Raw genomic sequence first — 24,820 nt, 5'->3', positions numbered from 1 at the left:
TGCAGAGCAAAAAGCACATGTTGATGGCCTCATTTTACTTCAGACTGGAGGCTACAGAAATAAAGAAACTCCAATGTAGGCACTTGTATTCCTTTTGTTACTTCTAAGTGTTCTGCTCAGCCTGTAACTGCATTTTGGTGACCCTTTGTCTCACTTGTAGCAATAGGAACTCAACACGCCCTAGAGAAGCGGAGTTCAAGGTTGTGCTCTTAGCAGCTCATTCCTTTTACACATTAGTCTGGCATGAAGTGACAGTGCCTGGCACTTGGAGGCTCATCTGTGGCTGTGATTGTCCACACAAGCTCTGTGAGCCAGCGAGGACAGACAGCATGCAACTGGTCATTTGAGATCCTGGTGGTATTCCCAGCCAGTGCAGTTTGCAAGGGACAACGCAGATGGTCCTGCTTAAAGGCTGAGAGGTCTCCGTTTGAAGAATCATTCTTCCCAGGGATCAGTAAATATTTAGTGCCTTTGGAACCTGCCTGCCTTGGGTCTCCGTGTGGCTCTAATAGAAATGTTATTAGATATGTTGGCGTATTTGTACTTCTTTGTTTAACTGAATGTCTTTTCTTGTGGTTTTTTTTTTTTTGGGGGGGGGGGGGGGGTCTTGTTCTTAGCATGCCCACATCCACCCAGAATCCACAATGGGCATTACATTGGAGAACATCCATTTCCATATCTTCCTGGGATGACGGTCAGCTACACTTGTGACCCAGGCTACTTGTTGGTGGGAAGGAACTTCATCTTCTGCACATACCTGGGAACCTGGAGTCATTTTGAACATTATTGCAGAGGTATTTCTTATTCTTGCTGGGTTTTGTTAATGGAAAATTGATGAATGAGGCTGCTAAGGCTAAACCACCTTTCTGAGAGGATTGTGAAATGAGTATCAATAGAAGGGGGAGAAAAGCAGAGAAAAAGATAGGAAGGAGGCTGCCCAAGGATTCTCAGCTCTACCAAACAAGTAAGAAGAACTGATGGAATTTCCGGTAATACAGTAGACATCAAACACCAATTTAAAATGCTTTGCCGGCTTTTCACTAATAAAATATCTCAGCTCTAAGAGACCTCAGAGGAGTTACAAGTGGTCCTCATAAATACCTTCGAGAGGAGGCTGGAAGCACACTTGCTTGTGAGGAAAACTGAAATATGGAGGAAGGTTGAGAGCAATTAATTACCGGAATTACTGGATATGGGTCCTCATTATAATTTCCAAGACCAAAGGTGAAATGTCTGTTTCATCTCTTCCTTAAAACAAGTGCCAAAACTTACTTCCTTTATTCCTGTCTATGTTTGCGAAACTGGCATCTGACTCAAAACGTCTTTTGTTGGCAATATTCTTTTAAAAAAAAGCCCACAATTGGGGCGCCTGGGTGGCTCAGTCAGTTAAGCATCCGACTTCGGCTCAGGTCATGATCTCGTGGTCCGTGAGTTCGAGCCCCGCATCAGGCTCTGTGCTGACAGCTCAGAGCCTGGAGCCTGTTTCTGATTCTGTGTCTCCCTCTCTCTCTGACCCTCCCCCGTTCATGCTGTCTCTCCCTGTCTCAAAAATAAATAAACGTTAAAAAATAAATAAATAAATAAACCCCCACAAAATATGGAATTAAAAATATTATTCAGTGACTAAGCATGGTACCGAGGTCTTTATAAAAGTCATTTGTGTTAGTCTCCAAAAGAATCTGATGAGATGGGATTATTCTTGCTATTTTACAGAAGAGGAAATAGAGAGCCCCAGTAACCAGTCGACGATAGGCAGCTCCCAGACGGGGGTGCCAAGACTGGGTGACTGCCCAGCCCATGCTTTGGAACACTGCACTGTATTCTGTCTCCTATTAAATGTGGTTCTTTTGACTTGGCACAACTTTAAGTTAGCAGTTTGCTCTTTGTCTCCTTTGTAGTAAACTAGGCGAAGGGCAGGGATGAGGTAGGAGGGACTTCAGACAGGCCTGTGTTTCCAACGTTAAGGAGCAGTTAGTCCTATGGCTGCTGGGGTGGTCACAGGATCATGGGGCTCTCCCCAACCTAAAAGTCTCAGAAGTCCTTCTTGTCTAGCCGACCTCTGGTTTTAGAGATAGAGAAAATATCCTCTACAGAGACGGTAAGTGGCTCTTCTCTATTTATTCTCCACGAACTGTGGAGTCCCTGCACCTCTGCAGGAACAGGAAGAAAGCTCACCCCTCTTTGCTTTAGTTACGTGGAGAAGTACGAAGATTCAGAGAATACTTCAATGACGGATTATTCAAATTAAGACTCCGGGAAGTTTCTTCTCCTGAATATAAAAGGGTACTATTCTAGCCTCTTGGCCGCTGCTTCCAAGTGAAATTCGTTTTGTCTTAATAATTGTCCTCGTCAAACGTGCTTTATAGCGGTCATTCCGTATTTAGCATTAGCAAAATCAGCCAGGCACCTAGTTAAGAAGATTCCAGTCTCAAGCTCCATTCCTAAGAACTCTGATTCTGACATTTTGAGGTGGGATCTCGAGGTCTATTTTTAACAGACCCATCAGCATATTCTGATGTAGGAAGGCCACAGACCATATTTTGGGAAATGGCACTTCGCCTTGTTGGTTCTTTGAAAATAATAATTTCGCCTAGTTTTGAGACAATTACAACTGGAAAGCGGGCTTTGCTGGTTGAAGGAGGTATCAATAGCTGGGCAGAGAAAGAAAGCAAAACAAAGGATAAGATAAATGAGATAAAATAAATTAAATTTTAAAATTATGTTTTAAATTGAGAATCATGATTTACTAGCTTCTATGCATAGAAAGGAGCCAGAAACATGCATTTAACCAAGAAGCAAAATACCAGTATTTGTTGTATACCTAGAGAGAGTTAATGTGATATTCCTCTTTCCTTACGGTGTGACCCAAGAGGATCCAGGATTAGAACATGGTTATCATAACTCCCAACCTGTCGACCACTTTACAGTTGCAGAGTTGTCAATAATTAAAAGCGGACTGCAGTACCTTCTGTATTCTCTTTCTTTACCTAAGAAATGAAAGAGAATTTAAAATTGTACGGTGTTGGGTAGGTGTCAATAGGTCTTGATTGAAAACATGACTCATCTTTGCTGAAGGCAGGGTAGTTTGGGGGTCATAGATTTTTGCATTATGGCAGTTTGAACTAAAAATTAATAAAATGTCCATTTCCTTCTGATTTTTCTATTTTCAGAGGCAAAATGTAGACTCCCAGCGCATATGAATGGAATCCGGAAGGACGTGGAAATGAAAAAAGTCTATCACCATGGAGATAATGTAACTTTTGAGTGTGAAGAGGGGTATACTCTGAAAGGTAGTCCCCAGAGCCAGTGCCAGACAGATAACACGTGGGACCCTCCTCTGGCCATATGTGCATCTAGTAAGTGCACCTGCAAGAAATGTAGGTCCTTCCTTCGTCATGGTCACTGTTCATTCACTCGTCCATCCTGTCATTGAATGTGGTGTGACGTTCATGGCACCTGCTAAGAACGAAGGAGTCCAGTGGGAGAGCCCCTAATTCTTCCAAGAAAGCCCTTGGCAATGAAAGTAAAGCAAGCCTTGCTCTTCTCACAGTGCTCAACCCATTCAACTCTCCTCAGGACCCCCTCTGACCCTTTTTTGTCTATATTACTCTACCACTGATTGCATGGCATGGAAATGATTTCGTAGCCTGTGGGCCTTAAGAGTCAGAGGGAGCACATCAGTGGTAAAGTAGACCTTCAAGAATATTTCAACATGAATGAGGGAGCACTTTCCAAGTTGCAGAGACCAGATGGTCAGCCTCGCTCACTGGTGTAGGCTACAGGATTTTAAGCTGGTAGAATTGACTAGAGCAGTTTAGAAATCATGTATCCTTGAGCTCAGTAGACGAGTAGCCCTCTGCTGGCAAACAGAGAATGATGTAAGATAGAAAATCCTAAACCCCAAACTCGTACACAGCAAGTTGCTGATGAGCAAAGTCAACAATGCATAATCATCCTTAATCTAAAGTAGTGCTAGGCTGCCCTCCATAATTCTTGTACCCCCTTTTTTTAAAAAAAAAAAGGATTTATTACAATATTTGTTGGGCAGAAGAAACAGGTAACAAAAAAAATCGTTTATTTCAACAGACAATCCAAATTAGTGCTAGGCTGCCCTCCACAATGCTTAGAACTCTTTTTTATAATACATGATTGAATACTAAGATTGTTCAGGATCTATTTTTTTCTAGTTAATCCCTTAAACACGTTAATTAAGCTGACTCAGTAATATTTCCAAATTGTAAACTTGACCCTCCCTTCATGTCAAATTATATTCACTTCTTTGGCAAAAATCTCACCATGGAACTGACTGGATGCCTTTAGAGTATCCTGAAGAGGTGGCTGTGAGAGAAAATTCACATAATTGAGGAACCAGCCCTACCAGATATCAAAACAAAATATAAAACCACATTACATAAATCACTTTATGCTAGCACAAAAATAAACTTATTTTTTGTAAGTGGAACAAAACAGATATTAATAAAATAACGATTACTAAAAAGAAAAGTTATAAGTAAAATTTAATAACGAACATCAACCCATGGGAAAGGAAGAGATGGTCAGATACTCGAGGTAGCATGGAAGAAAATTTAGACCCTTTCTTTTTATCTTACAATAAACACCAGATTGAATAAAGAGAAGTTTTCAACGCGAATACGGAAAAGCCAAGGTAAACCATAAAAAAAGAAAGTTTATGAAACAGCTAGAAGAAGGCCAACAGCTTGAGCCTGTTGATAGGATGGAGGAAATCATGAAAGGTCAACAAATTTGACTTAGAATTTACGTACGTTGAAAAGTAAATGGGCGATGTTAGCCAGATGAGAAATATGTTCAATATAACGAAGAGCTAATATGTTATCGTGCAAATTAGCAATAGTGATGGTTGTGAGGATTGCAAAAGTTGATTCCATCGTTCAAATATTAGATGCATATAGAGAGTCTAGAACCACGTAAAAACTTAGATGCATGGGAAAATGTCCCAGGAAAGAACGTACCAAAACATTTCAGGATATTAAAAAAAAAAAAACAGAAACCAAAAAACAACAGTGCTTCTCAACCAAAGTGATTTTGTTGTCTAGAGAAAATTTGGCAAAGAAAAAAAAAAGAAACAAACAAAGAAGAAAGAAACAAAGAAATCACTTGATGCTTCCTGGATGAATACTGATTATAACCAGTTTTTGGCTTATTACATCCTGAGAATTCATTTCATAGATGCCCTAGGAAGAAAAGTCCACCAAATACATTGAGCCTTTTTTTTTTTTAATGTTTATTCACTTCTTGAGAGACAGAGACAGAGTTTGAGCAGGGCAGGGGCAGAGAGAGAGGGAGACACAGAATCCAAAGCAGGCTCCAGGCTCTGAGCTGTCAGCACAGAGCCTGACGCGGGGCTCGAACTCACGAACCGTGAGATCATGACCTGAGCCGAAGTCAGATGCTTAACTGACTGAGCCACCCAGGCCACCCCCCCCAAATTCTTAACAGTACAGGAGAATATTACAGGGACTCTTATTTTTCCTTCACATGTTTGTACATTATTTGGATACTATTACATTTGTGATGAAGAAAAAAATACATATACATTATGAACAGTAAACAAGAACTAGTATCTATTTATTAATACCTTTACGACAAGCACTTCTCTGAGTCCTTTACATTTGTTCTTTTAATTCTATGAAATCTTGAGCAAGTTAATTAATGATTATGCCTAAAGTAATAAAAAGTTTGTCCCATTAAGTGGTTTTTAATATTTTTAAAAAAATTTTTTTTAACATATATTTATTTTTTGAGACAGAGAGAGACAGAGCATGAACGGGGGAGGGTCAGAGAGAGGGAGACACAGAATCTGAAACAGGCTCCAGGCTCTGAGCTGTCAGCACAGAGCCCGACGTGGGGCTCGAACCCACGGACCATGAGATCATGACCTGAACCGAAGTCGGCCGCTTAACCAACTGAGCCACCCAGGCACCCCTTTTTTTTTTTTATTTTTTTGGTTTTTAATATTAAATTGGGGGAAATATATGAATATAGATAGAGAGATAGAGAGATATAGGAATATAGATATATAAAACCTCCATGAGGGCAGAGATTTTTGCTCTTTATTTCACTTCTGTGTCCCCAGTACCCAGAACTAAATAGCTCATAATATGTGCTCCATAAATATTTACTGAATGAATGATGTTATGAGTTAGATGTACTGTGAACCCCAATATACAGATAAGATAAATGAGACACAGAGAAATCAACTAACATGGCAAATATATGGCTATTTAGTAATAAAACTGATTTTTAACCAAGCCAAATTGACTGCAAGGACTTGTACCCTCTTCTATCATTCTCCTATTATTCTTTTTAGAACAAGGTAAAAAAGAGATAGAAGTAGAATTAGTCCTAAAAAGTAAGATCGAATTAAAGGCCCTCTGGTCCCTGAAGACTTAACCAGAGTTATGAAATCATAACTTCCAGAAATAGCTTTTTAGAGCTGAATGTGGAAAAAAGGTACCATTAGGCAAGCATAGTCTGCTTAGGAGCTGGATAAATGTACCCCACAATTTTTGGACAATCTTACCAAGAACAAAAAATTTCAGGGTAGTGGGACCAGGTGTGATATTTTTCTTTTGTACTGTTTTAGAACTCTCTGCTGTAATTATGTTACTTTTATGCTAAAATGTTAAGTTAAAAAGAAATAAAAACATACTTTGCTGAGTGCACAAGATAAAATGAGGTCGTGTGAGGGAAACCAATGGCTTTTTATATCAGAAAAACATTAGACTGTGTGCTGAAAAATATCAGATGAATTTTCACTGGCTGAGAGCTCCTGTTTGATCACCCTGTGTACCAGACTGATGTCGTCCTGGCTTCTGTCTTCCCTTTAGGCACACATGATGCTCTCATAGCTGGTAAGTTCTGTGAAGGGTTTGCTGAGGAGCTCTAGCACGTTCCACAGTAAGTACTCACTTACAATGGGTGAGATGTATAAGGAGAGATCAAAATCTGTAACGTTACAATTTCAGTCAGAAGGAAAAGAGTCTACATTCAGGCCATGGTATGTTCACAGGCACAGAGTGAGTGAGTGTCCTCTGTCGAAGGTTCTACACCGTCTTTGAATCATTACAAATGAATAATCGTCATCCTTCCTATTTTAACGGGGCTGGAGAACACAACGTCCCCTTTGGTTTACAACCCGGGAAGATTCTTCAGGGTGGCAGTCGTGCCCGCTTGCGCAGATTAGAAGCCACACAGATCAATTTTCTTAGCCATTTCTGTGACCTGCCTGTGCAGGAGGAGTGGTTTGGTGAGACTTTGCCTGTAGGGATCAGTGGAGTCGTAGCCTGTGCCTGACATAAGACACGAGTGCGAGTGCGGGGCCCCGGGCGCCACAGCCAGGAGCTCCCGGGCGGTTCTCGGCTCCTTGATGAAAGGCTGCTTTGGACCAAAGGTGACGCACTGCTCTGCTCACCCCTCGTCTGTGACCCTGGGGCAGGAAGACTAATGCGCCAGATCAAACCAGGAGCAGAGGGAAAATCTTCAAGCTAAGCCTGTGTGAGGGGTTTCTTAAAGGCAGAATTTATAGTTTATAAAAAACTCACTGGCAGCCTCTAGCGGGACTAGATATTGTTTAAGACCCATGGGTTCTATTTGCCATGCACTCAATGACTCTGTTTTACTGCCTAGGCATTTTCTTTGGCACGATCTTCTTTCTTTTACCCATCATCGTGGCCGGTTGGATAATTGTAAAGCACAAACAAGGGTAAGTACAACCAAACTCACTAGAAAAAGGTTGTAAGTGTCCTTGCCTCCTCTTGGAAGCCAAGAGGAATAAAAAAGAAAACCTCAAAAAAAAAAAAATTAAAAAAAAAAATACCCCACCACTACTATATAAACAGATGTAATAATCGTCAAGAAGGCCCTGAGGCACACTGTGGATAGGTAAGTATTCACACTAAAAGAAATATATATATATAATATGTTTTTAAAAAGCTTAGGATTTTAAGGACTCAAATTTTGCAAAAGGGAAAACAGAAGGAATTTTTCCAAAGATGAGTGAGACAGTTGGTATCCCAGTTTTGCCGAAACATTCCAGACTCAGACCTCTATACACAGCCCTCATCAAGGCACTAGAAGTTAGAGAATGTGACCCACTGGTTGCCATCACAGGCTGCCAGTATGGAAGAAGTGAGACTTGCTTTGGAGTATTCAAAAAAAACCCAAACTTTTATAAACACCATTTACTTTTTAACCTTGCAAAACCTTTGCAAAGATTAAGATCTAAATAAACATTTTGACTGGGAAAAGAACGCATACAGCTTTTGTACTATTTATTTCTAACAAAATCACTGCGTCAAAGTCAATGAGATCAATGTTATAAGCTTGATGAGCAAATCCTAGTCTATGAGAAAGTTTATAACTTTAAGTGAACAGTTTTCTGCGGTAAACGTTCTAAGCAAAGAGTCTCTTAAACAAGCTTTACAGAAACTGAAATGTTGATAATTTACAGAGGATGCCAATCCAATGTAAACTTTTTAAAAAGCAGAGGGTCATGTGTTTCCTCTCTCTGCCCTGCATTGGGCCTTCCCATGCTCTATTAAATTAGCTCTTGTCTCCTCAGTCCCCTCCCTAGACGATGAACATTTTATGAGCAGGGACCGCCTGTAGCTACTCAAAATCATTTTTTAGGTGATTTCTTTTGTTTTTGTTTTGTATACATATTTTTGAGAGACAGAGCATGTCTCTTTGGAGACGGAGCCTCCAAAGCAGGCTCCAGGCTCTGAGCTGTCAACACAGAGCCCGACGTGAGGCTCGAACCCACGAATCGTTAAGATCACGCCCTGAGCTGAAGTCGGAGGCTTAACGCACTGAGCCACGCAGGCGCCCCTAAGTGATTTCTTTTTAACTGAGGTATAATTGACATATAACATTATATTGGTCTCAGGTGTGCAACATAATGAGTTGGTATTTGTATACGTCGCCAAATGATAACAACAGCAAGTCTAGTTTAAAAATAATTTTAATGATTTTTTTTTTACTTTTCCTTGCATTAGTAGTTAAGATTCATGAAGAGTTGTAACAGCTAATATATTTGTTTACAAAATACTTTACCATTTATTGTCTTGTTTCTTCCTCAAAGCAACCCTGTGAGGTAGGGAAGCCCAAAAACGGTGTTATCCCAAAGCAGAAGGCTCTGAGTTTGCAGAGACATTCAGTGGCTTGCTTAAAATCGTACCAGCAGGAAGTTGTTCAGGGGTAGGGCTTCAGCCTGATGATCTTAGAATCCTGAACCCATTTGGCTCTCAGGTAAAAATTTCAGCTGCTCATTTCTGAATCTGATTCTGTATCATCCAGTACAGCATACAGCACAAAACGGGAATAATTCTGTTTTTCTTTCAATATTTCCCATCTGCTTTATTGGATTTTTTTTTTTTTTTTTTTTAGGGACTCTGGTACATTAAGAGTACATTGTTCTCCTAGAGAATAGTATGCAATCTCTTCCTTTTTATTCTCAGTTATCTATAGGATAATTATAATTATCTATAGGATAATTATAATATTTCCGTCAGGGCCTCCGTCCTTATGAAGCCCTTCATTAGCCTTTATTAGGTTTGCTGAAAACTTAGGGAAGTCCATTCATGCAGACTTAAAGTTCTGTGACTTTTTAAAATCGTTACTAAATAGGTCCTTTTAGGCTCTGAAGATCATGTAGACCAGAGTAAATTACAGTTTGGTTTGGGTCACTATTCATTGTCAAGTTCATTGGGATGATCATGTTTGATAAATGCGTGTTCACTGGAAATATTTTGTTTTCAGATGCTTAACTGGGCAATGAAAAGTAACCACGGGTTCAACTTTCTCCTGCTTAATCTCAGGCTAAATGTAAAGGTTGTTTGTAAGGTGTGAATAAAAGTCTGCTTACTCATTTTGAGTGACTGCATGTTTAAAAATTGAAATTGTTCATTTTGTGATTACAAAACCTCACTGGCCTGATATTTCACCAGTGAAAAATGCTGTTATCTGCACAGTTGGCATTTCACTGTGTATTTACTAAATACTTGCGACAAATGTTAACAAGGTAAGTCATGCGCTTGATCACTGAGGAGTAATGCTGTTACACTTGTCCATTCAGAGCCCGTTTATCCTTGCCTTTTGTTTCTGCCGCTGATCTATTTCCTTTTCTCTACAAACAGCCTTCTTGTCCATAGTGAGACAGCACTTTAAGGTCTTTGTTGGCTTAATGCTTAGTGTGACAAAACTATTAAAGCCCCTCTGTGCAAAGGCTCCCTGTGTTTTCCTATGTTCACATTAACCACAATATTACAAAAATCTGTCTTTCCTCCTGTGGGTCCCCTTCACTGCTTGCACAGAACACTTCACTTTTGACTTCTGGTCACTAAATGTGCGGGGGTTTTTTTTCCGCCCCATACCAAACAATTCTGTGACACCAGCTGTGTGTCCTACAATTTAACTTAATTCAATTCTTAAACTGTCTACCTGGAGATAATGTCAGATCGCACAGCTTCGGGTCTCAGTTCTGCAAGACTATTCCCACCCCACTTCACATGTCAATCTCAAGTACAAGTTGTCATCTGTGCTTCTGACAGATGGGCTATAAATCTGAGTTCCCGGGAATCCCTCCTTGAGTTTGATGTATTTGCTAAAGTGGCTCATAGAACTCAGGGAAGCATTTACTTATATTTATCCGTTTATTAAGGGGTATGAGAAAGAATACAATGAACAGCCAGCTGAGGAAAGACATAGGGTGTGGTCTGGAAGGGTCCCAAGCACAGGAGCTTCTGTCCCTACGGAGCTGGAGTGCATCACATTCCCCAAACATGGATACATTCACATGCTAGGAAGCTCTCTGAACCCCATACCTCTGAGATTTTATGGAAGTTTGTTGATGTAGGCATGATCAATTATTAATTTCATTTCTAGACTCTCTCCCCTCTCTGGAGGGTAGGGGATGGGGCTGAAATTCCAACCTTCTGATCACAGTTTCATCATTCTAGTGACCAATGAGCTATCCGGGAGCCATCCAGGAGCACAGCCAGAGTCACCTCATTTGAAAAAAAGATTCTCCTAGTGCTCTTACCACTTAGGACTTCACAAGGATTTTAGGAGAACTGTGTCAGAGATGGGGTCAAAAAATAAATATTAAAACAAGAGATCATCCTAGTGCTCTTAAAATTATACATGGGCTTCAGATATCCGTGCCAAGGACTGAGGGAAGAAAACAATATATATTTTCTGTTATCTCATAACCACCATCAATCAACTGGATAGGTATTCATTCAACGTATATTAAGGTTGTATTTTCTCACACCCCACGTACCACTCACCCAAGACTGCCATTCCCCGGCTAACCACTTAGTCATTGCTCCGTGGACGCCCATAACACCTGTCAGTACAACCCTCTACTCTTCCTCAGGCGTGGATCTCAAGTTTGTCCTTCCTCATTCTGGGAACACTTTGGCTTCTGACTCAGTCTTCCTCTTTGTCTCAGGGACACCCTCATTCTAATTTCCACCAAAGGGTAAAGACGAACTGAGCAATGAGGAAGTACTGAGGGGCAGTGGAGTGAGTTAACTCTGCGCTTCGATCCTTAAGTCCCTAATACCAACACATATTTGACCTCTAAGGGTACTGGTATTGTACCATTTACCATTTCGTTTATGTAAAATGAAGTGCTTAAACAACTGCCAAAGAGGCAGAGTAGCATCCCAGGTAAGATGATGGGCTTTGCAATCATTAGGAGCCGTGTCATACCCACGTACTAGCTATGAAACCCTCAGCAAGGCACTCATCTTCTCTAAACTTTATTTTCCTTGTCTGTAATGTGGGGACAATAATAGCTCCTACCTCACTTAACATGGTGCCTCGGTTAGGATGAATGTCAGAAAGTGTGAGCTATTGTTATTTACATGTGATTGTTATTGACATTTAAAAGTGCTTAAATGCTTGGATTTACCCTAGTCCTCAAATGCCTCCGGACAACTGCTGCTGCTGTCCAAACTCTGGGTGTTAACTGTACACAAAACAGAACTTCTATCTTCGCTGTAGCGGAAGAAGGAAGCCTTGTGTAAGATTGTTGTGCAAAGCTGTTGCCCTTGTGAAGCCTAAATGTCACCACCTGGTGGTAAACAGTATTTACCAGTCAAAATGACTTTGGAAGCAAATGTCCTTTGAAGGCATGGACACTTGTGTATCAGCAATTCAGTCTCCTGGCAACGTACAGGATGGTTTTAGTTTTATTTCCTACTCTGAGCTATTTAGTCTTGAGAGGTGGGATTTGGTTGTTTTCCTCTTACATATCGTGCAAAGATTTCAGAAACATGAGGCAAGTTATGCCCTCAATTTCAAAATGAAAGCCACTGACTACTTTCTTCCAAGACTGATGTGTATAAAATTATTTGTCTTATTTTTCTCCCTCTGCCAATTAGCAAAACTACAGATGAAAAACGTAAGGAGAGTATCCATTTACATCCTCAAGAAGACGGCGGTGTAAGTCCTCAAACTGTGCAAACAAATCAGGAGAACAGCAGGTACCTAATGTACATATTGAATTCATAATGTTGTCAGTAACTCAGAGAGCAAAAGTGAGAACAGGATGTGCCTAAGATGTTGCTCTGGCTGGATCCCTGGGACCACCGGAGATAGAAAGTTCTTCAGGAACTGGAAATGCCTTGGTTGTTGTTTTCTTAGATTCTTGTTTCCAGGGAGTTGGGTGATGGCTGTCAGCGCTGTGCTCCGGGCACTGTTTTCTCAAAGCATTCCTGTATTTTTGTGTGCTGGTGCTATAAACCTTCGAGAAGAAGCAAGCTTTTGTTTTCTTGTGGAACGCAAGCATTTGGCACTTGGCTGTCCCCCTGGCTCCCCCTTCCCTTAAATGTGCAGGATCACCTGGGGATCCTGTGGAGACTTCGCATTTACCTCCCCCTGCTTTCTGACTCCCACTGAATTCTCTGCCTCACCAGGTCTCCTAGGACTGCTCTCTCCTTCCTGTTTCCTGTCCTCCCCAACAGGGGCTTGTCACCACACCTCATTCCTGCATGCCACCTAGTCAAAGTACCAGCCTACTACCATAGCTATTGGGTGCTCACTGTTTAGCTGTTTGCTACAGGACCGGGGTGAAAAGGGAAATTACCAAATTATGTGTGCCGAAGTGGCACACACGTAGAAGTGAATATTAGAAATCAATGGACTAAAAAGTGACTGTTTTGTAAATATAGGTATTGGAACCCAGCCTCCCCCACTATTAGCCTATTTATGGCTGCTTTCATGCTCTAACAGCAGAATTGAGTAGAAGCCACACAGACCAAGACTTACTATCTGGTCCTTCAGAAGAAAAATGCCAAACCCTGAACTCTATCATATGATCAGGGTTTTCTCACTGTTTAGTTTCCCTGTAAGCCTTGGCTTTCCAGTCTTTTCCTAGGCCACTCTCACATTAGACACTCGTCAGTTTTGTTAAAATCTTTAATGTGTTCTCAGGGTACCTCATTTTGACTCTTGGTCTTGTCGTAAATTCAAAATTCCATTTTTCTTTACCATACAGAGCAATTCACCCAGTCCTTGCTTCCTCTGGCTGTGCCTAAGTATCCTAAAATTTTTATTCAGATTCTTGGGTGTCTGAAACACCAGCACGAAAATGCCATAAAGGGGATTGGCCACTCCTGTAGAAAGCAGAAGCAAAAAGTATCATGTGTTTTCGTCAATTTCCTTTCTGTCCTCTTTCCCATATATCAATGTGCACTTATCTAAACTTGGCATTTTATATCTGCACACATGTCCCAAATCTTAAATTCAACATCGGACAGTAGAAGTGGCCACAGGAAAAGGCAAGGGGTCAGAGAGGCATTTTATAATCAAGACATAGGCAATTCAAATCGTTTGAACAAATATATCGGGTATGGTCAACTTTCTCCTAAATAGAAATTTGCAAATCCCTACGTTTATTTTCTGGCTTGTACTCACCTTGCTTTTGCTGAACAGTTTGTTTTTCATGACTGTTTATGGAAGCAAATGAAATGTGCATTGCTTTTTAAAAACTCAGTATTAGTAATTAACTTTTTGAAGCTATAATAACCATCAGCCTGATTCTTCTCAAAAGAGCATATACTTAGAGAAGCTTGACTAGTGTATCAGTAGGATATAGAAGTCATGAGACAGGAATGGCATGATTTCCTAAGAGAGTGTTTTTTTTTTTTCCTACTGTGACCCCAGTAGTTTGAAATGAAAAGAGCATTATTTATATCTTAACACAAATACATAGGTATAGGAACAGAAGTCAAATAATGCAAATAATAAAATAAAAATTTTATTTTAAGATAAAATAAGACAGATAATACTATGCTTTCAGGAATACTTTACATTATGCCTCCGAGGCTCTTGGGGTGATGTACTGCTTTACTATGTAAAGTACTATAAAAGTACTTTGTAAAGTACTATAGTACTTTACATATAGTACATATAGTACATATAAAAGTACAATGTAAAGTACTATAGTCCTTTACTATGATGGAAAAGCTGGGCCAGACTGATTCATCCCTAGCCAGATTGCCACCCACTGTAAACACACAAAGTAACTGCCCACTGTGAGGGCAATGGTTGTCTTTATGAAAGTCCATTCAAAAATAATACAGAATTATACTTAAAATATCATTTGATATCTCCTCAATCCTGGCCGGTTACCCACCTAAACGCTTTACCATTTTCCTTCCAATCCTATCTGCATTACTCCACTCAGAATTCACTCACCCAAGAAGCCCTCCCAATGTGCTGTGGTCCAAAGTAATGTCTTTCTTTGGCACTCATAGAACTTAGTGCCTATACCATTTTTAAAATAGTGTCTTTTAATAGTAATATGTGCTTATTGAAAAGGTAGAAAATACAGAAAATATAAAGTATATAAAAATGACCTATAATAGCCTTCATCCAGTGGCTAGTACTCTTAAGCTTCTTCACATTTACAGGGTTATACACTGAGATTATATTGACTGTATAACATTATTCCTGGTGTGGTTTCTACCAAATAACCACCATCCTTTTATCATTAAAAACTGTATATACGCTTATATGCCATAGTATCCAATATTTCATTTATTGTTTTTGCCCAGTAACACCAATGCATTCATTCGCTTGCTCATTCATTCTTCAAACATTTGTCACTTGTAATCTACCAATATCATACTTATGTGTTTTCTTTCCCATGCTAAATTAACTTATGAGTAAGTTAATTTCCCCAAATTCTAAGTACAGACTTACTAAAATGAGAAGTATACACTAAACAGTTGAGAATACATTTATCAAAATTTCATTTATCCTCAACTTTTTGGACACATTTTTTTATATCAAGGTGCATCTCAAATTGTGTAGACTGACTATTGACCACCGTTTTAATAATAATACAGGAAGTCTGATATGAATTTGTCACAAGTCTCTTTTTCAAGATTGGGATTTTGGCCACAGTGCTCCACAGGAGCGAGGTTGATCATCTGTGGCCACATATGGCAGACAAGGAGTGAGTTAGTGTCTGTACCAAGCTTAGGACCCGTGCACTCGAGCCAAGTGCAAGGGCAGAGGGTGATACAGGGCAAGAGGCAGACTCCAAAGACACAGCTGCATGCCGAAGGACGTGAGAATGTTCAAAGATGACGCAGGTACCAAGCGTTGGGACGTGTCACGAGGTAGAAAGGGAACAATGATGGGGGATCAGGCGGCAGGAATAGCGGGGTGTCCGGTGAGCCGATGGGCCTCAACGGGGATCTGTCCGCTGGCGGAAGGACAGTCTTCCCGGCCTTGAGGAAGAGGAGAGGCTTCAGCATGGGCAGGGAAGCATTTGGACATCACGGACCATACAATAATTTCTTTCAGTCTTGACGGTGTTGGGGGACGAGGACCTGTTCTCTGAGGCTGGCCCTCCTCCAAACTACCAGCTCCTGTTTGCTTTCCCCTGCCACAACATGGCTCAGAAGAGACTCAGAAATATTTGGTGTGTTATGAGGAACCTCTGTTTTTGGAATGAGGCTCTTTTTATTTAGTTGCCCAACGCTGAGAAACATTTTTCCTTTGATAAAAGCAGCAACGGGGAAAGGTCAGCTTATTCATTAATCTCTCTCTTATCTATTAAGTGTCTCAGCTTTTGCAATACCTTCTTGTGCCCTGCACAGCAACCGCTAAAGAAGGCAATAAACACTTCTTCTGAACTCATAATTGGTGTAATACTGTCCTCATGATTATTAGCAGTAAGTTCTGGGTAATTCATTTCAGCCATGCTGTCATCTGAATAAAAATATCCTGTTATTTCAGTGTCCTTCCTTGACAAAGTATATAAAGCTGGAGAACACCTCGAATTAAAATGTTGGTCGGGAAGGAAGCGATTCATTTCAACAGAATAAGATGTGAAACGCATAAAATCCCAACTGGAAGTGACCTCACAGAGATGCAAGCATGTGCACTTGAAGATGCCGAAGTGCCTCCAGAATCTAGGAAAAGCTCCCTCCTCTTAGTTTGGATTACTGTCACTCCTTCACCTTCTGTCCTTGTGCTCAAAGCACACACCATCCATTTAGGGGAAAAGACTGCCCTTGGGCTATATAAATAGCCTCACTTACTTAAAGGACAAAGGTGTTGCCTAGGATCTTGGTTTACCAGTTTGTATTTTCCTTTCTTATTTTCAAATGTCCATACTATGGAATGGGCTCATTAACGAGAATTTGAAAATCCAGAGGGACGATGTGAAAAACAAGTCACATAGAATTATACTACTCTGTGATAACCGCTGGTAATATTTTGATTTTTCTGCTAACCTTTGATTTTTTGCTAACCTTCCTTCATGTATGTTTCTTTATACATAAGTCTTACTTAAATAGTTAGGTTTTCTGTTATAGAGCAAAATCTCCTCCTATTAGATCTGAGTAAAATATAGCTATATCAGTTTTTACTTTCCTTAGAAAAAAGAATATTTTCTGTTTATTAAAAAAACATTAAATGATTCTGGAGAAGAGGTTTTCAAGAGAAATATCTGAAACAATGAGTTTTGGATATTCCTAAGTTGATTTTCAAAAGCACTTTTACTCTATTCTTTACAAAAACATAACTATTTTAAATAAAAGAATAATTTTATTATAAAAGCAAGTGGCTTACTTTTGTATGGATTCAGAATACACTAAATAAACTAAGAAACTATGACTTTAAGAAGTTAAAAAATTGGGGCTCCTAGGTGGCTCAGTCGGTTGAGTGTCCGACTTCGGCTCAGGTCATGATCTCACAGTTCGGGAGTTCGAGCCCCGCATTGGGCTCTGTGCTGACAGCTCAGAGCCTGGAGCCTGCTTCAGATTCTGTGTCTCCCCCTCTCTCTGCCCCTTCCCTGCTCATGCTCTGTCTCTCTCTGTCTCTCAAAAATGAATAAACGGTAAAAAAAAAATTTTTTTTTAAAGAAGTTAAAAAATTAATATATAAATAAGTGGTCTTAGAGTCCTTAACTAGTCCACATACTTACGGATCAAAAATTATCTGGTGTGATATTATGGGTCATGCTAATAATCTAGAAAATATCAGAATCTTCCTGGATATTTAACAATAGATTCGCATATGACTACTGCTATCTACCGTGTAATCCTGGGTTTTAAGTTACTTTTAGAGTGTATTCTGCCAAATTGACCTTGATAAATATAAAGAGTGAGCTGAACATCAACTTGAGGTTTTCTTTAAAATCATGGAAGGTAGGGAAAAACAGAATAAGCAAAGTCAACTGACAAACCAGAAGAAAAAATTACAGCTTATATCATGGACAGGGGAAACAGGCATATTTAGAGAGTTAAAAATTCAAAAACCATCCCTCTCCATTCCCCCTCCCTGCAAAAGGGCAAAAGATATACAGCCAGGTCACCAAAAGAAGAAAGGGAAGTGACCTATGAATATATAAAAAGATCCTAAATGGCTTTGCTTAGCTGGAACACAGGGAAATCTATTACGTCTTAAGCTTCTGAAGAAGTACATTTTAAAGGAGGGCTAGAAAATAGTTGTTGGGGACTGGGCTGTTTTCGAATCAAAATTCCCTATCACATGAAAAAAATGTAAATTCCTTTTTTTCCACCCAGAATGAAGTAGGTCTGTGAGTATTGTGATTAACAACTATCTGATGCCTGGGACATTTAATTTCAAGAAATTCATGAGACTTTTTTTACCTGTACAACATTTATATAAGGGAAATACTCTATATACTAACTATGGGTAAAATACTGAATTTCAAGTTTAAAAATTTTTAAATACAAACTTTATTTGTATTCTTGAACAATTGTGTTAACCTCTGGCCTTACATTTTCCTTCTGAAAAGTAGGGGCTGGTCCAGCTGGTCTCCAAAGTTATTCCTAGTGCTAATATTCTCTTTTTTCTCATTTGCCTTTTGTGTGCATGCAAGTGTGAGGTGTACGTTAGTTTAAATCTATGACGTTTAAATAAAATGTTCTGTCTCCATCATTATAATAAGAAAGGGATAAAAGATGTTCCTTTCTAAATCTACTTGTGGACTATGGTTTGTAATATATTTACATTTTAAACCTTCACAAGCCAAGAGGAAACAAAATGAGTATGTGTTCCTTCTAAGAAATGCCTTCCTTTCTGCACTTGGTTGTTTTAGAATCCCGGGGCAGGTAATGGCTTACCACAGGAATGCTCTCGCTGGTAAGAGCTAAATAAGAAGGTCAACTGAATGGCAGGTGTTTACCAGATACAAAGGGCGGTGGCACAGCCCCCAGGGCCAACATCAGCAAGATGGTTGAACCATCCTGTTTAGCCATCCTCTTTCGGGTTTTCACAAACGCCTCGTGTGTAATTCACCATGGCAGCGGAAAGCCTCTCCTGAGAGCACTCACAGGCCCATTCCTGCTGCTAGCCCGACCTCTGATAAGCGCGATGCAAACAGACTAATTTAGAAGGCCAGGGATCATCCAACATGACCATTTATTTTCCAGAAGTTGGCCTGTGTTTAATGACAGCCTCACACACCTACCTCCTCCCCACTGGCCTTCACACAGTCTGAAAGGAGATGTAGCACGTAGCTCCAGACCTGGTCTACGCACAGGCATGTTCTCCGTGCTCTCCTCTCCTGCACTTCAGCAGTGTGACAGAATCTCCAGGGGGAGCGGCAGAAACCGTGAGTGTTTACTCCCCTGCTTCACTCAAAGCCTGGACTCTTGAGTGCCATTCCCGTCAGGGCTTCAAGGAGTTCACTGTCGACACTCTCCCTTTGAACCAAGTCACTAAAACGATCTCAAGGCTAAGGGACAGACAGCGGCTCTGCTTCGTAACACAGCTTGCAGTGCCCGATCCAGGAATGGTTTGTGTGCACACAGTTGTAGCTCGTTCCTTTTAGAGGCAAACCCCACTTTGCTCCCAGTATCTTAAAATTCTTACAACAAAATCTCTCAGAGCTTCCCCGGCATTTGGTAAACCCATGGTGGCGGAGAATTGGCAGAGGCATGTTAGATGCACGAGACAGCAACCCCCATTTATTTCATTCAGTATATATAGGTTTTTATTATACACCTTACAGACACAGAACTGTCTCAGCACTGAAGCTACAGCAAGAGAACTCTGTCCCTGTCTCATGGAGCTTGTCCAGAAAAATAAGGAACAGGGCTCGGGACCTTTCAGATAAATTATGTGATGCATCGCGTCAAATAAAAATAATCAATGTGAAAGTACTCAATTATATTAAGAGTGGTTTGATGAACGCCAGGCATAGAAACTTGACTGATTGAAAGTTCCAGCAAAACCCCAAGTCTTGAATCTAATCTAGTGTATGACACTAAGAAACCAAACACTAGCCATATACCGTTCCACATCTTTTAAATTTTTTCATGAGAAAATGTGACTTCCAAGCCTAGAAATAAATGTGGAAGTTTTTTTCAGCTTTACTGAGATACAACTGACATATATCGTTGTGTACAGATGGTTGCAAAGAGTAAGAAATAGATTGTCTGTTTGCAGAAATAATGTCAACATTGAGCTGAAAAACATTTCTGTCCTATCACTCTTAACAATTCTAAGAATTTCCAGAAATGATAATTCTCCCTCATTTGAGTTTCCAGTGTCTCCTTAATTATATATACCTCCTTCAATTAAGTGTCATCATGGAGTGTCTCGTTTTTATACTCCAAGATAGTAGGTAAGGTGTTGATTTTATACAACAATCCACAATTTTGTGGCCTACAGGCTGCCCCCAGAATTGAAAATAATGTTTTGGTCTGGGAAGAGGAAATTCTACGGTTTGTCCAACCCAGAATGTCTTCAGTGCATTTTGGGTACAGAATTTTAAAAATAGAGAGAGATTTCTGTAATTCCAGAATATGAAACTGAAGTTTATGCAGAGAGCTTACATGTCCTTCCCATCGTCTCATACCTTGACTCTTTGTGGTGCAGGTTTCATCAGTACCATTCGTGAAAACAATAGCAGTTGGGTTTTTTTTCTTTACTGATTCCAAATGTAATGTAAGACCGTAACAGAAAACTGAAAAGCACAAAGAAAATGAAATATCCATAATCCTCTCAAGTATTAGTTAATTTTGGTATATGTCCAACTAATCTCTATTTACATGTATCAATATACTACTTTCGTTTTAATAAAAGAATACCAAAAGGCACATACTGATCTGGAATCTGCTTTTTCCACTTACATAGGTATCATATTTTTAACATGGATTTTTTTTTTTACACTGCTTGCTGCCTAGACATTCATACCGTAAAGCCACCTATCAAAACTGCCTTCTACTTTTGCTAGACACTTAGGATTTATTTTCCCCCCCTAAATTATACATCTTTGATCACAGCTCTGACGATTTCTTTGGCATGAACCCTAAATGGAACAACTAGTGGTTTAAAAGTCATGTCCATTTGAAAACTTAATATATGGACAAGTTAACTTGAAAGCCAAAAGTTTGAGGGTGTTGGCCCCCCCGATACATTTACTCACGCTGGTTGAAAGCCAAAAGTTTGAGGGTGTTGGCCCCCCGATACATTTACTCACGCTGGTTGACATTTATCCTTCTTTTCCAGCTAATAGGAAGAAAATGTCACCTCCTTTTGTGTGCTCTTTTAATAAAGGTCATGTTACTTCTCCTCTTACTAGTCATACAGGTTTAATCACAACGCTACAAATAGATCTGGCTCATTCTTCATTTTCCGCTTGACTTTCCACCGAGAGATTGTTTCCCCAGAAAAGCTCTCTCTTATCAATTCCTCACATCCCGACAATAAAGGCTTTGAGTTATCTCCAGGAGATTGGCAATTAATACTCCCTTGTCCTTACCTTTTTCGTGCATATTTTTTCCTCTTCAATAAAACATTCAGTTGCTCAAGGGCAAGGGCCCCAGAGAGGTGAGGCCCGATATGCTAATGGCCCGGTGTCCTTTAATAATTCATCTCCTATCCTTTCCTTAGGGGTTGGGAGTGCAGTGGCCAAACCTTTGAGATTCTGAAATCTAGCAGGCCTTGAGAAGATCCAAGAGCAGGTGCTGAGCCCCGAAAATCACAAGTATTGTCCCTAAATATGCCCGATCACTGCCAACTCTTGAAACAAGGGCCCAGGGGGTCCGGACAGTCCCGAGTGCCTCAGGACACGACCGGAGCCCCGAGGGGTGCTGGCCCCACGACGACCCGCTGCCTGGGCTCTGGGTTTGTATTTTCAGGGCGAGGCGCTTTTCCGCTCCGGAAAGGAGCGGAAAGGATGACCCCCCCAGCTCTCGTTTCTTTTCGACCCTTCCAGATGCGGCGGGGAGCCGGCCGAGTCCCGCAAGCCGCCGGGGGCCTCGCGTAGGTGAGCAGACGGGGGCGCCGCAGGGCGCCCGCGGTAGTGGACGCAGGCGGCTGCCCACCGGGTGGGGAGACCCCAGTCTAACAGGCCCCGCTCGCAGGCCCCGCCTCCAGCCGCCTGCCGGCCCCGCCCACACTGACTGGAGGTCCAGGCACTTCCGCCCAAGCACCGCCCAGGCCACGCCCCCGCGCCTGGGCGAATGACACCTGGGTACTGGGGGAATTGTTGCGTCTGGTACCGGACTCGGGAGGGTCCCTGCTCTGCGGACTCTCGGGTTCCCACAGATATCCAGGAGGATGATGGCGTCCTGCGCGCGGCGCCCTTGCCGTCCCCGCCTCCCCGAGAGGCGCCTTTCTTGGCGCGTGGTCGGGATTCTTTTGGTAGCCCCAGTGCTCCTGCTCTCTCTAAACTCTGGTAAGAGCCTGGAGAGGGTGTGTCCCCTGGCTGCAAGGGGGAGCGGGTCCAAAGGCCCAACGCCCCGGACCTTTACTTTCCTAACTTTCGGATCCTTGTCTCACTATTGATCTGGTTGCAGTCACATCGATAAGCAGAGACTGCATGACTCACTGTGAGACCCCCAGTGCCATGCACACAGTGGCCGTCAAGAAATAGTTGCTAAAATCTATTGGGAGTGGCAGACACCAAGCATACTACTAATAAATATGTTGTAGCGCAGAAGTGCTCTGGAGGAAAGGAGCTTGAGTCCCTGACAGCATTTAACTGGAGGCAGGAACAGTTTTCTCTTTAAACAGGCCATGCTCTGCCACTGTGGGGCTTCTGCACTTGGTATTCCCTTCGACTTGGAGCATCCACCCCCGGCCCCTTGTGCCGAAGGCTCCTTTTTGTCCTTCACACTCAGCTGAGATGTCGCCCCCTCGGAAGGCCCCTCTCTGACCACCCCGTCTCAGGTGGACCCACTCACTCCACCTCAAATCCCCCGCCTGGGAGTCACCCTTGCACACCTGTGTCTTCTGCTCTCCCCACTAGAATGCAGAGAGCTCCTCTGTCTTGTCACACTTGTGGTTCCAGATGCCCATTTTCTGCGGCAGCATCAACACTCTTGTATACACATTAAGTACCAGAAAATGAAATAAAGGATTCAGGTGAGGCTTACAGTACCGGAGGAAGGTTCTTTAAAGAATCGTGCTTAGGATGGCCTATCCGTGGTGCCTAAGCTGAGGCAGGGGCGCCTGTCAGAGGGGCTCTGTCTTCCACTGTTTATGTAGAGTCTGCAGTGCTCACAATAGTCTTGCTTGATACTGATCATCAAACAGTTCATTTCTGTGTGGGGGGAGTGGAGTGGAGAGGGGCCAGTGGTGGTAAAAAGAAAACAAAAAGAAGTTTTTAAAAAGGATCAAGGTTAGATTAGCCTTCTAGCTAAAAGTGGAAGGAGACTCTGAATGTTATTTGGAATAGAGGAAAGAGACAAATGAAATGAACAGAGTGCAACATGGAAGGGAATAAGACTTAAAAACGAAGAAAAGGGAAATCAAGGCCAAGTGTAAGGTTCAAAGGTAAAATCATGGGGTGCCTGGGTGGCCCAGTCGGTTGAGTGTCCGACTTCAGCTCAGGTCATGATCTTCCGATTCGTGAGTTTGAGTCCTGTGTCGGGCTCTGTGCTGATGGCTTGGAGCCTGGAGCCTGCTTCAGATTCTGTGTCTCCCTGACTCTCTGCCCCTCCCCTATTTGCACTCTATCTCGAAAATAAAGATTAAAAAAAAATTTTTTTTTAAAGGTAAAATCAGGACAGGTATGAAATTAGGAAAAATACAAATGAGCCCTCATTACGTTGGGCAGGGAAACAGTGGGAAGGGCGTACACGGTTCAGTTTTGATGCCTCTCATCCTCTCAGGAGAAGGTGTGTAGGCAGACAGTGTTGTGCCCGGAAGCCCACCACCTCAGAGGGAGTGAGTTGCCAGCTGCACGAGATGGCAAGAAGGGAACATTTGTCCAGTTTCGGGACCAGTCTCATTCTTCTCCAAAGGGTCTGCTGTTTTGTATAAAACCCACTATCTCCTGTTGTGGGTCATATCGTTAGGTCTTTTCTTTCTCTCTAATTAAAGAAGCCAAGATCTACAAGTGCTTACATGCTAGTTTCTTAGTTTCTTTACTCTACATATTGTAATACCCAGAGGACAGTCCTTCTGGTCAGTTGCTAGGTTACAGAATACTGGGAGATAGGCAACAGAAGGAATGACATGGCCAGATCTTTCTCCAGTGCTCAAAGCTTAAAGATGGTTAGTTTCAGTGTCAGATGCCTGACAGCGTATTCTTCCCCATGGTGTTCTGTTTGACACCAGTGGTCCTTTGAGTGCCATGTTGTTTTGCCTCGCTACTCTGAGGGACATGGTGTGCTTGGTGTTGTGGCTGCATGGATGAATGGAGCCAGCCATGGGAACTGTTAAACACAAAAACATGTGATAGTGACTTGAGAGGTCCGTGCAAAGGACGGTGCAAGGGAAGGGGAAGGAGCCCTGTCTCCCCGGGGAAGTGGAAAACGCTTGCTGGAGGAACAGTTGAGTGGATTCAGTGTAAGGAGACGAGAGTTGATCAGGGCTTGCGGGTGAGCAGGTAGGAAGGGTGTTCAGAGCAGAGGGAACGCTGTGATCAGAGGCTTAGCGATGTGACATGGCTTAGGGCATCCATGGACTGTGGAGCTACCCGGTGTGGCAGCAGGAGGACACAGAGGCGAGAGAAAGGCAGAGGACTAGATCACAGAGCAGATCACTGTGAAAGCAACAGGATAGTCAAGAATGAACAATCACCATCATTAAAATTCAGCATGACGTTAGCATCTGTCCTTTGAGGGCACCTTGAGCCCTTTTGTTTGACTTGGCACATGGCAAATCTAAACCAGAGTTACTTTAATTTCTCTAGACTCGGTAGAAGATCATTTCTTGAGGACCACATTGTAGATTGTTGGTGTAAGCGCGGGAGGGTTTCAGACGAATGTGGTGGGAAGAAGTGTTGGTAGTGGAACCATGGTGCCTCGCTGCTGGAATATTTTGGGGGGTAATT

At 41.7% G+C, this 24,820-nt stretch overlaps 2 protein-coding genes across 5 annotated transcripts in view; both read left to right on the top strand.

Moving 5' to 3' along the window:
• CR1L (complement C3b/C4b receptor 1 like) overlaps positions 1 to 16,735 on the top strand; it is a 66,961-nt gene extending 50,226 nt beyond the window's left edge. Inside the window, exons 14-19 of the mRNA XM_042926324.1 lie at positions 618 to 794; positions 3,171 to 3,356; positions 6,870 to 6,893; positions 7,669 to 7,744; positions 12,429 to 12,530; positions 16,297 to 16,735. Of these exons, the coding sequence (XP_042782258.1) occupies positions 618 to 794; positions 3,171 to 3,356; positions 6,870 to 6,893; positions 7,669 to 7,744; positions 12,429 to 12,530; positions 16,297 to 16,309 (578 nt within the window). The 3' untranslated portion in view covers positions 16,310 to 16,735. The remainder of the gene's footprint in view (positions 1 to 617; positions 795 to 3,170; positions 3,357 to 6,869; positions 6,894 to 7,668; positions 7,745 to 12,428; positions 12,531 to 16,296) is intronic.
• A 5,278-nt stretch (positions 16,736 to 22,013) lies between these two features.
• LOC122212426 (membrane cofactor protein-like) overlaps positions 22,014 to 24,820 on the top strand; it is a 31,297-nt gene continuing 28,490 nt past the window's right edge. For 3 of the 4 annotated variants that reach the window (XM_042926329.1, XM_042926328.1, XM_042926326.1), the window contains exon 1: positions 22,014 to 22,216. In XM_042926329.1, coding sequence (XP_042782263.1) covers positions 22,099 to 22,216 — 118 coding nt within the window. In that variant the 5' untranslated portion in view covers positions 22,014 to 22,098. Of the gene's footprint in view, positions 22,217 to 23,604; positions 24,040 to 24,820 lie in introns of those variants that run through there. The other variant, XM_042926330.1, reaches the window with a different exon arrangement.

The sequence above is a fragment of the Panthera leo genome, chromosome F3 (assembly GCF_018350215.1).
Source record: "Panthera leo isolate Ple1 chromosome F3, P.leo_Ple1_pat1.1, whole genome shotgun sequence".
Classification (NCBI taxonomy): domain Eukaryota; kingdom Metazoa; phylum Chordata; class Mammalia; order Carnivora; family Felidae; genus Panthera; species Panthera leo.
This window is presented reverse-complemented; position numbering and strand designations above follow the sequence as displayed.